Here is a 15,229-nt window from a genome sequence, read left to right on the forward strand (position 1 = left end):
GTGGCATTTGTTTACAAATTCTGTGCTTCTGTGTGAAAATCAATCTAGCGGCAAAAGAAACACTGTTTCAAAACTACATTGTGGTCCAGAGTAGGGATGGGACGATAATTGTAATTATCGTTTATCGTGATAAAAAACGCTCACAATAATCGTGTTGCGGAGATTTTCATTTGTCGTGAAAATGTCATACACTAGAATGAATTAGCTTTTGTTACTTGAGCTGCAAATTCAGTACCACTTAAACCCTACTTGATAATGGACCTGTAAAGAGCGCATTTGGCACCCTCTTATTTAACTCGACACAATTCGCCAAAAATAGCAGATATACAAGATCACAACTTGTGAGATTGTAGATCGGCTATTTTTGGCAAACGTTCCCACCCAGAATAGAGATGCTGGGGGTTCAAGTGGTTAAACAAAAGTGCCATTTTAAGTTTTTAAGTATATTTTTATTATCTCGATAATATTGTTAATCGCAATATTGTTTTGCCACAATAATCGTGACATGACATTTTCGTATCGTCCCATACCTAGTCCAGAGTCAGAACACGGAAGCGGACTATTCTGCCGTAAAAAGAAAAAGAAAAGTAGTAGTTCACTGTTTTAAATGGGTTACCTAGTTTTCCCTATGAGAGTAACCAAAGACGGCCATGTTTACTCAAACGAAAGCCCAGTTCTCTAAGTCTAGTGTCCCTGTTGAAATCGCACCACCAGACCTTTTCAACCCGGCTGTGGTGCTGCCTTAAGTTGTCAGGCTTGGCTAATTCCTCTCTCCACCAGCGCTCCATTCACACTTACAGGCTTGGTCTATCTACGTGGGTGTGCAGGACAGCTGCCTGGTCATGCTACAGATCTGCCAGTAGCATAGCATCCCCCCACCTAGAGGCCGCCAATTTGTCAGAGTTGTAAATGAGCGTACTCGTCACCAGCTGAAAACTGTGTGGCTCTAATAACTGTGTGTTCTTCTCCCTACTGATTGGTGCCTAAAATATATGTTCTTCCTGCACATTTCTCTGTAACGGTTGATGAATGGTCAGCCGCTAAAATGGTGTGATGACGTTCTGGTAATTGGTCTATGGCATTTTCATAATAAACATTGGATTTTCCATGGCACCTTGACAAAGTAAAGTATTAGTCCTCTTGGGAGCTTTGACATTCCAGGGGAATATTGTCACCAGGCTGCTACCTGACATATTGAGCTTTGCCGTCTTGTGGTACACAGAGACAGACACAGACACGCACTGTGGAGAGGCCAAAAGGTGCCAGCTGCTTCCCAGCGACTCTCCTAGTTGACAGGCATAACCACTTAAGCCCTATATATATACTTTGTTGTATGACGTATAGCAAAAATAACTGATCTACAAGCTCACAACGTGTTCCATCGTGGCATGTTGTGAGCTTCTAGATTGACTATTTTCGCTGTTGACATGTCCTAAATAGGGACACCAGATTTGAAAGTGGTTAAGGGGGGACACAATGTCTCTGTTTCTTCCTCAACATCAGCAGGTTCCCGTTCACGCAATATTGCATAGTCTAGACTGTTGGCTCCTCTGAGGCGCTTTCCCAAATCACCCTAAATCCACTCTCTTTTTAATGCAGTATATAAGTATATACAGCACAGGGCATTATTGCTGATGCTGTCTGTTTAGTAGATGGCATTTTGCAGGAAATGACTTACCTCAAATGCCAAACAACCAGACCTAACATTTGCTTATTTTGCACCATATCAGACTCCTTGAATGGTGGCCCAGAGCCATAATTTACTTGTTCCCTTCAAGCTTCTTTGTACTACAGTATATCTATACGCTCTACAGTGGTGGAGAGTAAAGATATACAGTACTGTAGTACAAAGAAGTAGAGTCTACACAGTAAAATCCTGAGTGATTTAACACTGAGAGACTGTTATGGGTCCATTGTTACACTGTCAGAGCAGAAAGGGAATCCATGGATGTTGTCCATGACTGCACGTTACAGACTCGGGATCCACTCATCGGGGGAAAATGCTGATGATGAAAAATTCAGCTCTCTGTGTGCGGTGCACACTGCACACACACGCAAGACTGCATGCCTGCATTTTGTGTGCGTTTGCTCCGAGTGTGCCAGATATACCCTATGTAATATTAATGCAACAATACGGTTGCAGCATTGTGCTCCTCAACATAGGCGACATGGTGTCTTTGTTTGTGCCTCCTGCAAGGTAACACCACAGTGTTAACCTGCTGCCAGCAGTAGAACAGCAAACTGTGAAATGGAGCTCAGTGGAAACGGGTGATTAGATGAAAATGCAGCAAATCTGTGGCACCAAGGATTAGAGAAGGAGAGAAGCGTGAATTAGGCTGTAAATGTTAAGAGGGTTTCCATTCCAGACGCGTATGCTCTGTGTATATTTAGATATTTGCAACTCTTTGTTTATTTTTTTTACCTGAAATTCTTCTGTCAATGAAAAAAATTAAATGCAGATAATTCTATTCTCAGAAACAAAAGTATAAAGCAAGAGAGTCTTAGCCTGACACTCAGCCTGAATTTTCATTTCGTTTCACTCCATTATTCAGTCTGAAAGCCCTCTCAATGCAGCCGGTTGCTGAGATGGGGGCGTGGCCAAAGTTTTTTTTTTCAAAGACTCTTTGGCGATTGGTTCGTACTGGATTATCCCGATCCCGATTCGTCGATCAGATTTTCAACCGAGGCTGAGACCTCCTATGAGAGCGTCACCAGACCAGAATCGCCTGAACATATTTTTTTAATGGCCGTGGCTAGCGATTCACGGGCTGGAGCCAGGCTAAGAGAGTCTTATTATGACTCTAATAATCACAGTTTACAATTTAGGCATTTCATTTAGCAGACACCCTTATCCAGAGCGATTTGCAAAGTGCAAGGTCGGATCTGCCATGAACATTTGTCAAACAAACTTTACGAGGTAAAGAATGTGCTGATTTCAGTACAAACCTATAATAAAGATTTATGTTGGTGGTTGATTCAAAATCTTTAAAAAATAATTTGCTAATAATAGGTGTTTCTTTCATGTTTCTGTGAGCAATATTGTCTTGTAGACAAGACAAAGCTTGGATCATTCTAGAAGACAATACAACTGGAATCGTTTTTTATTCGTTATTTGATTCGCTCACCATCTGACAGTCTGATTTGAATAATCCTGAATAGATGTAGGCCTGTATATATAAGCTGCTGGGATCCATGTGATGTCTTCATGTAAGGAAGTTCTAAGGCACACGTCTAGGGTCTAGTTGTATGTAGTCAGTTAGCCTAAACGCAGCAGGTGGTGAACTACCTGCATGCCAGTCAATTGGTCAAGATCAGATTTGGGAGTTGTACAGTAAAGGCTTGAACACTACAAGGTGTTGTCGGGAACTGTGTTCTATCAAGAAGTGTCTGTGGCCAAACACCCTGTTCAGTATCTTGAATTGGTGGCAGGACTCATGGGCAAGGGAGAGCATTTCACTTGCATTTGCCCCTAGAAATAGGTAAGTGCGAACTAGAAAAAATATTTGGACAGCATGCACAGAGAGGGAGAAAGGTGTGTGTGTGTGTGTGTGTGTGTGTGTGTGTGTGTGTGTGTGTGTGTGTGTGTGTGTGTGTGTGTGTGTGTGTGTGTGTGTGTGTGTGTGTGTGTGTGTGTGTGTGTGTGTGTGTGTGTGTGTGTGTGTGTGTGTGTGTGTGTGTGTTATTTTATGGAAGACACTCATTTCTGGCAAAAGAATGTCATGATCCATGAACAAAATTAAACCCAGCCTTCTTCAGGGGTATGTTCAACAACTCAAAGAGTTACGTTCATTGGAGTCAATCCCTTTTGCTATAGGGCTATAACGTATAACATTATTCATTCATTTATTCTCCCAGTATGGTAAGGAGATTTATTCCCTCTCACGCAGGCGCAGAACAGTGCCATCAACTGAGTGTCTGTGCCATGTGTTTTTTTGAGCAACTTTTAAACATGAGACATCACCCAACGTCACCCAATATGATCTCCCAACGTAGAGATCGACAGACCAAGCTATCAGGAGAAGCCAACTTGGTCTGTTTAGACCTTTTTTAGACCAATGGTTTTCAACCCTTTTCATATCAAGGTCCATTGTTTATTCGGCATTTGAGCCACAGACCACCGTTTGATGAGATTTAGACTCTCAGACCCCAAAACATAGAATATTTTGTTATCGTTGGATACGATTTTGTCCACAATTCCATGATGTATTGATGTTGGTACCATAGGAGAGACAACAGGCAAACGTTGATCAAAATAACAATTCTTTAATTAAGTAATGCTGATGTTTAACAATCATTTAACTCTTGAGAGCCTAAAATGAAACCATTTGGTTTCATTTTACACTCTCAAGAGTTAAAGATCTATAACGGTCCATTTGGTTACCAACTCTCCATCATTTAGTTGGGGACCACCTGGTACCCCCCCCCCCCCCCCCTCAAGGACCACTAGTGGCTTTAGACCTCAAATGGAATCCGTGCATTCAACCTCCTAAAAGCCCCTGCTCAGGTCCTTTGGTTGGGCAGACGGGGGTCATGGACTCGTGGGAAGAGACTCGTTCTTCTAACGCAAGCAGTGAAATGATCCCAGCTGCCATCTTGAGGTGAGGTTGAGTTAAAGGGACAGCTGCTTGTAGAAGTGTCCCTGGTTCACTTCCACCGGGAGGATAAAGGAACTTTGCCCCCCTGAAGAGAGACAGACACCATGGCATTCCTGTAAGTTTAGATGGATCAATCAGTGCTTCTTCAGTGCAAACAGGAACGGATCTCTCTCCCAAAGCTAGAACCTAGAAAACATGGAAATTATTTTAAGCGCCCATTCTCTTTAAAGATGTATAGGTGACCCAAAACTAATGCTATTCAAACTACTTTCTTAGAACAAATTTCTGGTTCTGAAGTGGAGAGGCGAAATTGGTCAGTTGCTGGCCTACTGTATGTTTGGCTTGGAACGCTCAAAAATGCCATGATGATGATTTAGGCTTTTTTGCAAGATACTTTGAGTGTGATCTAATAAATAAGCCCACCAGCATTAAACAATTTAGACATCGCCTAATGTCATGTTAAACTTTTTTATTTGTGTCGCTTATATGTATCTTTTAAGTATTTCTAAGTCCCAAATGAATGGAAATGTACAGTAGTTCCTGTAGCACAGCACCCGTGCCTTTCCTCTCTTGTTTTGCTGCTTTTGTCTGTTGGTACTAGTGTAATGGAATGTGTGGAATGTACTTGGCTAGTTATCAGGTCGGCCATCTTGGAGTTCACTGGTTCTGCGGTAACAGTCGGAGAGTAAACCCTGTGTGCATTGAAAAGTAAGGTTGTTTGCATTGTAAATACGGGGGGGCTTACCCCTGCCCTTGTCCCTGCTTCACTCCTGACCACAGCCAAAGGGGCAGCATAAGGGAACAGCAGATGTGACCAATTTGTTTGTGTGTAGGCTCTGAGGATGTTTAAATATATGTATATATAGATCTTTTCATTTGCTCTCTCTCTCTCTTTCTCTCTCTCTTTCTCTCTTTTTTTTCCAAATGGAGTGAGCGCAGTGTGACTGTTGAGATGTGCGGGTCGTTTCACAGGGTTCGCTGTGTCCGCAATAAATGGTCTCATTGTGTTTCAAAACGTCTTGGGCGATGACGCAAAACTAGTCTGGAAGAAAACACGTCTGGAATGTGCAAAAAACTCAACCTTTAGGATCCTCAGTAAATGGAAATGGGAGGGGGGGGGTCTGGCCTTCAATCACTGTGGCAAAACTGTAAGAGTCAGAGCAGACATCTTCCCTAACGACTTGAATGGAACTTGAGGTTTTAGGGTACACTATTTTCTCTCTCTCTCTTGAAACTTGTTGTTTTGTGGTTTTTATTTGTCCACTATTCGTGGACACTTTTTATGTTATGTGTCCACTGTTATTTGGCTGTTGAACTTGAAACCTTTTACTTAAGTACTTTAATTGAATATAAACTAAGTAAAACCTAAATGATAACGGATCCGTATCATAGTGCCTGTCTGGTGTTAATATCCCTCCCCCGGCCAAAAGGTTATCCGTTCTCTCTCCCTTTTCCTGTCTCTGAAAAGGCCCAAGCTCGGGATGGATGCCCCATTCTACATGTCTCCTACTGGCACAGACTGAGAAGCCCTTATCCACTGGCCCAATAATGCAGTCAGTGTGGTGCCTAGAATCAAATGCTTCCTGTGTCTTTTTATGGCCCGAGTTGACTCACTGCGCTGCTCCCAAGGTTAATGTTTGATGGAGGAGAGATGAGGAGCCAGAGAATTCACAGAGCTGCTCTCTTCTCCATCTCTGGCACTGTGGGGGGGTACCAAGGGCTGCTGAGCCACTACTTTATCTGAATTAGCAAGTGAGTGGTAGTTAACTTGACTGTCTCCATTAGCTAGCCTATGTCAATTTTATGTCCGGCAAAAGACTGCCCTTTTTCCATTGCACATCCATTGATGATGTAACCCGTTCATTGCATGGGTGCAAGCCTGAATTCTATGCAATGATTTCTTAACCAGTACCTTATCAGGTATTGTGTTAGACATGAACCTACTTGCAGTTGCGACCAGACTTTTGTGCAATTGAGACGTGGCCTTGATTTACCTTTCATACCAGTCGTGAGTAAGCTGTTGTGTCTATAGATGAAGCCATGGTTATCTACCTGGAGAATCTCATATGAATGTATTGCCTTTCGCAATTCTGCTCAGTTCTGTGTGAAACAGTTTAGCCATTAAGATTGAGTGCATTTGGTTGGATGCCATCCTACATTTACTGAAAAAGGGCTGTGTAATGATGACTCTGGTATTGTTAGATTGTGTTGCCCTATAACAGATAGACCGAACAGAAGTCTAAAGCAGTGGTCCTCCTCACCCATTTCCAGCCTCACATTGGCAAGAGTAAGATGTTTTGCAGGAATAGACAAAGGCTGAGGGGTAATTTGTTCTGATATTCTGCTGTACATTTTAATTCTGTCGCTTAATGCAGCCTCTCACCGATTCTCCAGATCCAATATAGACAAAATAACACTTGCCTCTCTGACCTGAAGTAAAGTTGTCAGCCCCTCACATAATGGAGAGAGTGAAAAACACATACTAACCAGTTGAAACATTGAGCTAACATCCTACTATAATTCTAGTAACCTCTGTCTGTAGTGGTGAGTAGGTGAGCACGTGAGTACGTGAAGCTACCCGGTTCTCCTCAGTGGCTGGAGCAATTGCTCTGATTTTGCACACAGCCATTGACCATTACCATCTGAACGCAACTGTGAAGCCCGTTTTTGAATTTCATAAAATCTCAGCTTCTTATTAGCGTTTATGTGTCAAACAATGTCGCCATGGTTACGGGCCTGCCCAGCTATGGGACGAACTGCCTCCCGGGTTGCCAGATCATGTGCGCATATCCCCCCACGGATGCGCTGCGCCGACCGGGTATGGTCTAGTTGAGACTAAATTTGATAGAGAGATAGATGGAGAACAAAAATCACACCCTGTGTGAAGGAAGCGGTGCCTTTGGGGCGGGCCTTAACTCATTTCAGTTCGTCCCTATTGGTGGTCTGAGTTTTTACCAAATTTGTACTTGGTAGCATGCTGCAAACTGGAATGATGGGTGTTTAAAGCCTAGCCAATGGGCAGACAGAGGGGGCGGGGCTTAAGTAATTACAGTTCGTCCCTATTGCTGGCTTTAGTCCATGTACAAAATGTGTACTCCATAGCATGCTGCGAACTTGAGTTATGGCTGTTTGAAGGCCAGCCAATGGGAAGACAGGGGGGGCGGGGCTTCAGCAATTCATGCTGGTCCCTATTGGTGGTCTAAGTCCACATACCAAATGTGGACTTGGTGGCATGCTGCAAACTGGAGTTATAGCTGTTTAAAGGCATTGTAGGGAGTTCAGACATAATCAAAGAAAAAAACTGTTGTCAAACACCGCCCCTCCAGCAGTTCTTTTCCCCGACCACCAGGGGGTGACGCAGGGGGGACTTTTTAAATGAGTCATGCCCAAAATAGGTTGCCTTATGCGGATACAATTCGCGGAAATGCCCGACCCTACGGTTCTCTGAATTTATATTTTTAAATAGGCTCTTTCATGATAAATTGACCACATATAAGAAGCTAAACAACTAAATTCTATCCAAACGATTTTTTAAAAGTAAATTATGTGCCTCAAAAAAGAAGTTTGAGAGCGTTTTAAAACCGAAAGTAAAAAGTTGATACGGGCACGGACGCGCACGGACACGCACATGCGTGCGTTAATTTACGACCCGGACATAAACAACATGAACATAAACAGAAGGGAAAATACGGATTTCAGACAGAGGACTGTGTTTCAATGAAGGAAAACACCCCAGCATCATTATATAGTGGCTGATAGAGGGGAGAAAATGCAAAAAATATATATATACATATTTTTTAAATTTAGGCTTAATGTTCCCTACAATGCCTTTAAAATCCCGTGCTCATCCCGTGCTCATACGGGCTCTGGGGGTCCCTGGACCCCTCTTTGATAACTTCATCAATTCATGCTCGTGCCTATTGGTGGTCTAAGTTCACATACCAAATGTGGACTTGGTGGCATGCTGCAAACTGGAGTTATAGCTGTTTAAAATCCTGTGCTCATACGGGCGCTGGGGGTCCCTGGACCCCTCTTTGATAACGTCATCAATTCATGCTCGTCCCTATTGGTGGTCTAAGTCCACATACCAAATTTGGAGTTGGTGGCATGCTGCAAACTGAAGTTATAGCTGTTTGCTTCTTTGCCGTGCTCATCCCGTGCTCAGACAAACGGACATCCCGTGCTCAGACAAACGGACACGCAGACAGAGTCAAACGTAGAGCGGTTGGCAGCGCTAAAAAACAACATAGATAGAGGGGAGGGAGAGCGAGAGAGAAACCAACAGGTTCCTTGACTGCAATGTTTGGTGCATTTGAACTTAAATTCACCCTACTCTCACAGTATATCTGCCTATGGGTAAGAGACACGAGAGACATTGTAGGCTTCTTTTTTTGCCTGTTAGCAATGTTTTAGACATGGGTCTACATTGTAATTTGGGCTCTTTCAGATTGTATTATGTGACGTCCCTCACCCCCACACAACGGTAGAAAATAAGCAACATGATCAGTTGGAACTCTTGATTAAGCCACTTTCTGAGGCTACCTTTCTACCATTGCTTTTGTAATGTAATACAATGATGCAGTCTCATGCAAATGAACGAGATCAAGTCTGATATGTGTCAAACATTAGCATTCGTGTCGATGGAGAATATGTTATTATGGATCCAGCCGTGGCACAGATGCACATAAATGGCCCGAATAGGGTTCTATATAGACTCTGTAAATGTATTAGAGAGAGAAATGTCTGCACCGGGGTAGACTACCTTTAATGTAAGCATCATTATGATCTACTTAAGTCCATAATGATATGTGCACCCTGACTACATCTGTAGATTAAACCTTTTCCAGTTATTATCATCAATGTTCCTTGTCATCTTAAGCTCGCTTGGAGGCTTGAGTTGCTCCGGTTGTTTCCACAGCTTTTAAATTTGAATTTATCTTCATGCTATATTAACGTGATGCTAGCTGCTATGGTGGCAAAACACATAGTATGCACCGTTGAAAGTCAACACTTGTGTTGTAGGCGGTTCCTTGCAGGTTACTCCTTAGGGCTGGGTAATATATCGTTATTATATTGATATATTGCGAAAATATCCAATCTAGACAAGTGAACTTGTAGATCTGCTATTTTCGTTTTTAAAAAATGAAACAAATTAATAGTATCATCACAATATTGATATCAAGGTGTTTTGTCAAAAAAAATGTTTTAATTTGGTCCATATTGCCCAGCCCTACAACATCTTGTACCCATGTTGAGTTTTGTATTATAACACATGGACAGCAGCCGTTGTTTATTTCACTATTAATTTGTCTGTTACACTCCGTCATCTTAGTCTGTTACACTCACTCTTTTGCTTTCTATCATTCGTTCTGTCCATGGCCCTGTGCGAGTCCTGCTTCCCATAGTATGCTCTTGCGATAGGCCAAGTTCAGATCCCCTCAGACCTGTGAAAAATGCTAATCAAGTGCTTAATTGTGGGAAAACAGAAAAATCTGCTTTGTCAGTCCTGCCTATGCCAATGCTCAATTTCAGATCGATTGGCCAACCCACTGAGGGGAGAAAAGGATGCTCGCAGTCAGACAATGTTTACTAAATTTTATAGTAGGATTGGCATAAATACTAGCAATCTGTTAAACTGCTGCCAACAGCACTTAGTGTTTTTTTGTTGTATATGTTCTTGTTCTGGGAATCCTATCCCAGACTGGGGACAGTGATGTTACTGTAAGTATGAGCGGCACTCTAGAGAGACGTGTTGCATCAGGGTTTTGATGTAGAACTGCTCTGCAGAGAAACGTAGATGGTGTGAAATCATGTTATTAATACCAGGCAGATTGAAGCCTCGTCAAGGCTCCTTGTTAGCGGTGTTTGCTCCTCATGAAAAAACTGTATTTCCAGCCTACTCGGTCTGCTGAAAAGCAGTGGGCTTTCAGTGAGGTTTCTCTCCCTTTTAAGCTGATGTGGGTTGGCAAGGGATATTCTTTTTTGAACCTCTTAAAAATGTGTTTATAAATTTAGTGTTAAATATAGGCTTCCCAGGAGGAAAGTTGGATCCCACGAACCCTGTTTGAAACTAGAAAGCAGCTGCTGTTTGGCCGTACTGCAATCATGCTTGTTGTAATTAGAAAAACACTGCAACTTTATGTTGCTTCAAGTTAGTTAATTCTGCTTCAGATTTTTATATTTACTAGTCATTTATGATTGGATTAGAAAGAGGCTAGGTCTTAAGTGTTTCTAAACAGTTGCTCTGCGAGTTCTGTCTTGGCTCAATGTGTCACTTTCAGTGGTGATTTAGAACAACAGAGAGTGATTCTGACTTAGAAACCGTGATCATAACGAGGTATTATTTGAAAATAAAACAACTGCAAGATTCATCTTCCTCTGCATAACAAGGAATCCCACTGAAGCTCCAGGACGAAGGCTCACTTGACATCGCCTTATACTGCTGCAGACAATAACTTAATACAGGCCATGAAAGGAACTAGACTTTGTTTTGTTCTATTTAGTTTTGGCCCATCTTTGTTCACTGGGCTGTGAATAGAGAAGGGCCAGTGTGTTGGTTACACAGAAGAACAACAGTGAAAAATTGTAAGGGTGTTGATGATTCTGCCCATCTCTGTTTCACAACCTGGCGAGCATGCATTGTTAATGTACACACACGTTTAAATTGTCACCAATCAGTGAGTGCAGTGTTCTATTTACAAATGTGTGAAGTGTTCAGAACATAATAAATTATTATTATTATTTTTTTCAATGCAAATTCGATATTTTTAGTGTTTGAGCTTCAAAAAACAATTATAGCGGAATATTGAAGAATACAGTGACTTGAGCAAGTGTGACCTGTCACCTGATGTAGTGTAGTGTGCGGTTTCTAATGTGGTGGACATCACCTCTGGTGTCACCTATCCTGGATTGTTTTAGCTGGTGTCGCCTCTATTTAGGGCTAGGTATTGCCTACAACCTCACAATAGATATGTATCACGATAAAGACGCCACGATACGATATGTATCGCGATACGCGTTGATTTTGAATAATTTCAATTTCAGTCATTTTGACTAAATTTACTTTTGCAGAGTCCTAGACCACCTATTGCCGATGTTTTGACCAATATTTTGTCAGAAAATTCTAAGTTTCCAAATAAATTTGAAAAAGCAAGGAAGTAAATACAAATACAAATAAATAATGTTTTGATGGATAAATGCAAAAGATTGATTCATTAATAAATGCAAATGAAATATTCTCTTCACCTTTTTCTTTTTACTGCAACTCATGTCTGAGTCTCACAGCATTTCCTGCTATATCGATATGGTTGCCTCTGTATCGATACGATTATTGGGAAGGAATATGATACAATTATTGCCGTATCGATTCATTGAACACACCCCTTCCTTTAGGTACTAGACTCAAGGTCTACTCTTGAGTCCAGCTCACAGTAGAGGGTGTGTGTGTGTGTGTGTGTGTGTGTGTGTGTGTGTGTGTGTGTGTGTGTGTGTGTGTGTGTGTGTGTGTGTGTGTGTGTGTGTGTGTGTGTGTGTGTGTGTGTGTGTGTGTGTGTGTGTGTGTGTGTGTGTGTGTGTGTGTGTGAGATGCCTTATTATGACGTAATGCTGCTGACTCAGACTCGGTGTGACAACAGCTGCCCGTCTGCTGTAGGGAGTGGACGAAGGCTTGATTTATACTTTTGTTGCGTGCCGGTGTCGCGTGCTAAAAATAGCAGATCTACAAGCTCACTGTCTAGATCGGGCCATTTTCGACACGCCACACCAGCGTGCGATGAAGTATAAAATCAGGCTGAACACCGGTGTGTGCACACAGGATGGTGCCTAGGAGAGAAAGAGAAAAGGAAGGAAAGAGGGAGAGGGAGGGAGGGACGTTGTGCATGTGTGGGAAATGAGGTAGGTTATGTTAAAATAGAACAGAACAGATTGTCTTTTTTATTTACCATCATACCACACACATTGATTTGACAGCATCCTATTTATGGCTGCTCTTGTCTTCAGACGTTTTTTGCACCACCTGGACTTTGCCTTGTTATGTAGCCTGGTAGCTGAGGATGTCAAAAACACTGAACGCATTGATTTATATATATACATACACTGCTTTGAGGTCATGCCCTGACAGTACTATTTTTGCGTTTGCAGGCCCAAATCGCATTCCTGCAGGGGGAGAGGAAAGGCCAGGAAAATCTGAAGAAGGACCTTGTCAGGAGGATCAAAATGCTGGAATATGCCTTGAAGCAGGAGAGGTGGGTGCCTTACCATCTGCTACTACTTCGGTTGGGCTGCATCATTTAACCCATTAAGAACCCCCAGAAAAGCAAAGATTTGAGTTACAAATGTTGGCTTTAAAAATATATATATATATATTCAAAGATTTTGCACACATTTTGAAGATTTTTCAAAAAAATAGCAGATCTACAAGCTCATAGTGCGGCACTCGGTGCCGTGCTATGAGCTTGTATATCTGCTATTTTTCAATAGCCAAAGAAATCTAAAATGACACAGATGCGTCACAGGACGACTTCAGGACGTCACAGGACGACTTCACCCATTTTCAACCTATCTTCATATAATTGGTCCTCACTAATGCACATGATAAAAGAGTACAATTATTTTCTAGCTTGGATTCCCTATCGATGATGTCACTGGTAGGCAGGTTTCTGAACTGTCCACAGCCCTCTTCTGAGACCCAGATGGGGTAGACAAAAAGGGTACCATATTATAATGATCATTAGCGAGGACCAACTATATGAAGATGGGTTGAAAATGGGTGAAGTCGTCCTTTTAAAAGGGATGTGGGAGATAATTAAGGTCCAGATGTGTATATTCTATTACGGTAGTCTTAATTTTCAACTTTTGAAACTTAATTGCACAATGCAACATTAACAAAGTCTGTCTTTATTTACTGGAAGCTGACTTCCTCAATAGCACAGATTAAAATGGAAGCAAGAGTGAATCTGTGATAAATGTATTTAATAATATAGTCGAAGTGTAGGCCAGGCAACATTTCTGCAGTATGCCTAAATCTCTTGGTTTCAGGTACTGTATTCCTAATCCTTATGCGTTACTACCTGCTTACTCTTTTTTATTATGTGCTGTGCTTATTGATTGTAGTATTAGAAGATAACATTTTCTGCCCCCCTGTCATGTCAGGTGATAAGAAGTGGCCTGCTCACTCCTCATGCATTGAAGGACAATATTGTAAAATTGCTAAAATGTATTTCTTAACTTTTGTAGGTGACCTATTGTCTGTGTATTGTATCTATAGTATGTTTTTGTGTATGATGTGTATTTGGATGTGACGGACCCCAGGAAGAATAGCCATGCTTAGGCAAGTGCTTATGGGGACCCATAATAAAGTAATGTAAAGGATGCATGAGCTCAGTTCGGGGCTCTCCCCAGGCTGGCGAAGGGAGAGTAGCGTCCAGGATTACAATCTTAGGCAATTGGCACTTGGCATGAAAAAAGGGTTACAAACTCGTGGAGGAAAAAAAGAAACATTTCTGTGCGACTTTGATTCACTGTTGAAATGTTTTGGTTTCGTCATGAATACTTGACAGTGAGCTAAAAAGTATGAGGTAAACCGCATTTGGTTTAGTTCAGCCATATAGCCAGGCTTAAGCCTGGCTTAGTCCAATACATGCAACATTGGTTTCGTCATGAATACTTGACAGTGAGCTAAAAAGTAATGAGGTAAACCGCATTATTTGGTTTAGTTCAGCCATATAGCAAGGCTTAAGCCTGGCTTAGTCCAATACATGCAACATCTGCATCACTTTGCAATGCACCTTCACACTGCACTGCCCTGCAGAAGTAACATTATTATTATTTAGTTTCATGTGAACTCTGAACATCCACTGGAGAGCCACACGTTCTACTTATTAAGTGTGACTAAAGGGTAAAACAACCACCTGGATTCTACTTAGCTACTAGATTAGTATAGCACCTAAAATTAAATCCCTGCCACCTATAGAACTAATGAACACTACGTATGCAGCCTGAGTTTCTGATCAACCAGCTCAACACGTGCTGTCCAGGCATAGGTCATACATGTGTAGAGAACACTTCTCTATGTGTATCTATAAGGCAAGTGTGTTTGCTTTGCTGACAGTAATTGATGGTTTTAAAGGCAAAACGATTCCCTTTTTTATACCAAAGCTTTCTGTGGATATAAAAATGCAAATCTAGCTCTATCATAAACAGAGCCTGGGCCCTATCTTGCACGCGCCGCCTTACCCCTTATCCCTAAACGTATTAGCCATATTTTACTATTTTTAAAAACATTTCAAAATAGTTCAACTAGCCGATCTACATCGACACGTTGTGAGCTTGTAGATTGGCTATTTTGAACTAAAAAAGTTTAGGGATAAGCAGTAAGGCGGCGCACAAGATAGGGCCCTAGGAGTATGTCTCTATAAGCTGGAGTGAGTTGAGGGATGAAGTAATGGAGTGAGAGATTAAATTGACAATTTAGGAATTTAGCAGACGCTTATCCAGAGCGACTTACAAAGTGCAAGATCAGACTAAACGGCATGAAAGTTACAAATTTAGCTGACACTCTCATCCAGAGTGACTTGGAAAGTGCAAGATTGAACTAAACGGCATGAAATCTTGTCAGTGAAACGGGGTGAGGGATC

At 41.8% G+C, this 15,229-nt stretch overlaps 1 protein-coding gene across 2 annotated transcripts in view; it reads left to right on the forward strand.

The window, feature by feature from the left end:
• Positions 1 to 15,229, forward strand: part of LOC311059076 (striatin-like) — a 42,162-nt gene that overhangs the window by 5,567 nt on the left and 21,366 nt on the right. For both annotated transcript variants that reach the window (XM_084076696.1, XM_084076697.1), the window contains exon 2: positions 12,735 to 12,838. In XM_084076696.1, coding sequence (XP_083932822.1) covers positions 12,735 to 12,838 — 104 coding nt within the window. The remainder of the gene's footprint in view (positions 1 to 12,734; positions 12,839 to 15,229) is intronic.

Source organism: Gymnoscopelus microlampas (genome assembly GCF_963454915.1).
Source record: "Gymnoscopelus microlampas genome assembly, chromosome: 13".
Taxonomy (NCBI): domain Eukaryota; kingdom Metazoa; phylum Chordata; class Actinopteri; order Myctophiformes; family Myctophidae; genus Gymnoscopelus; species Gymnoscopelus microlampas.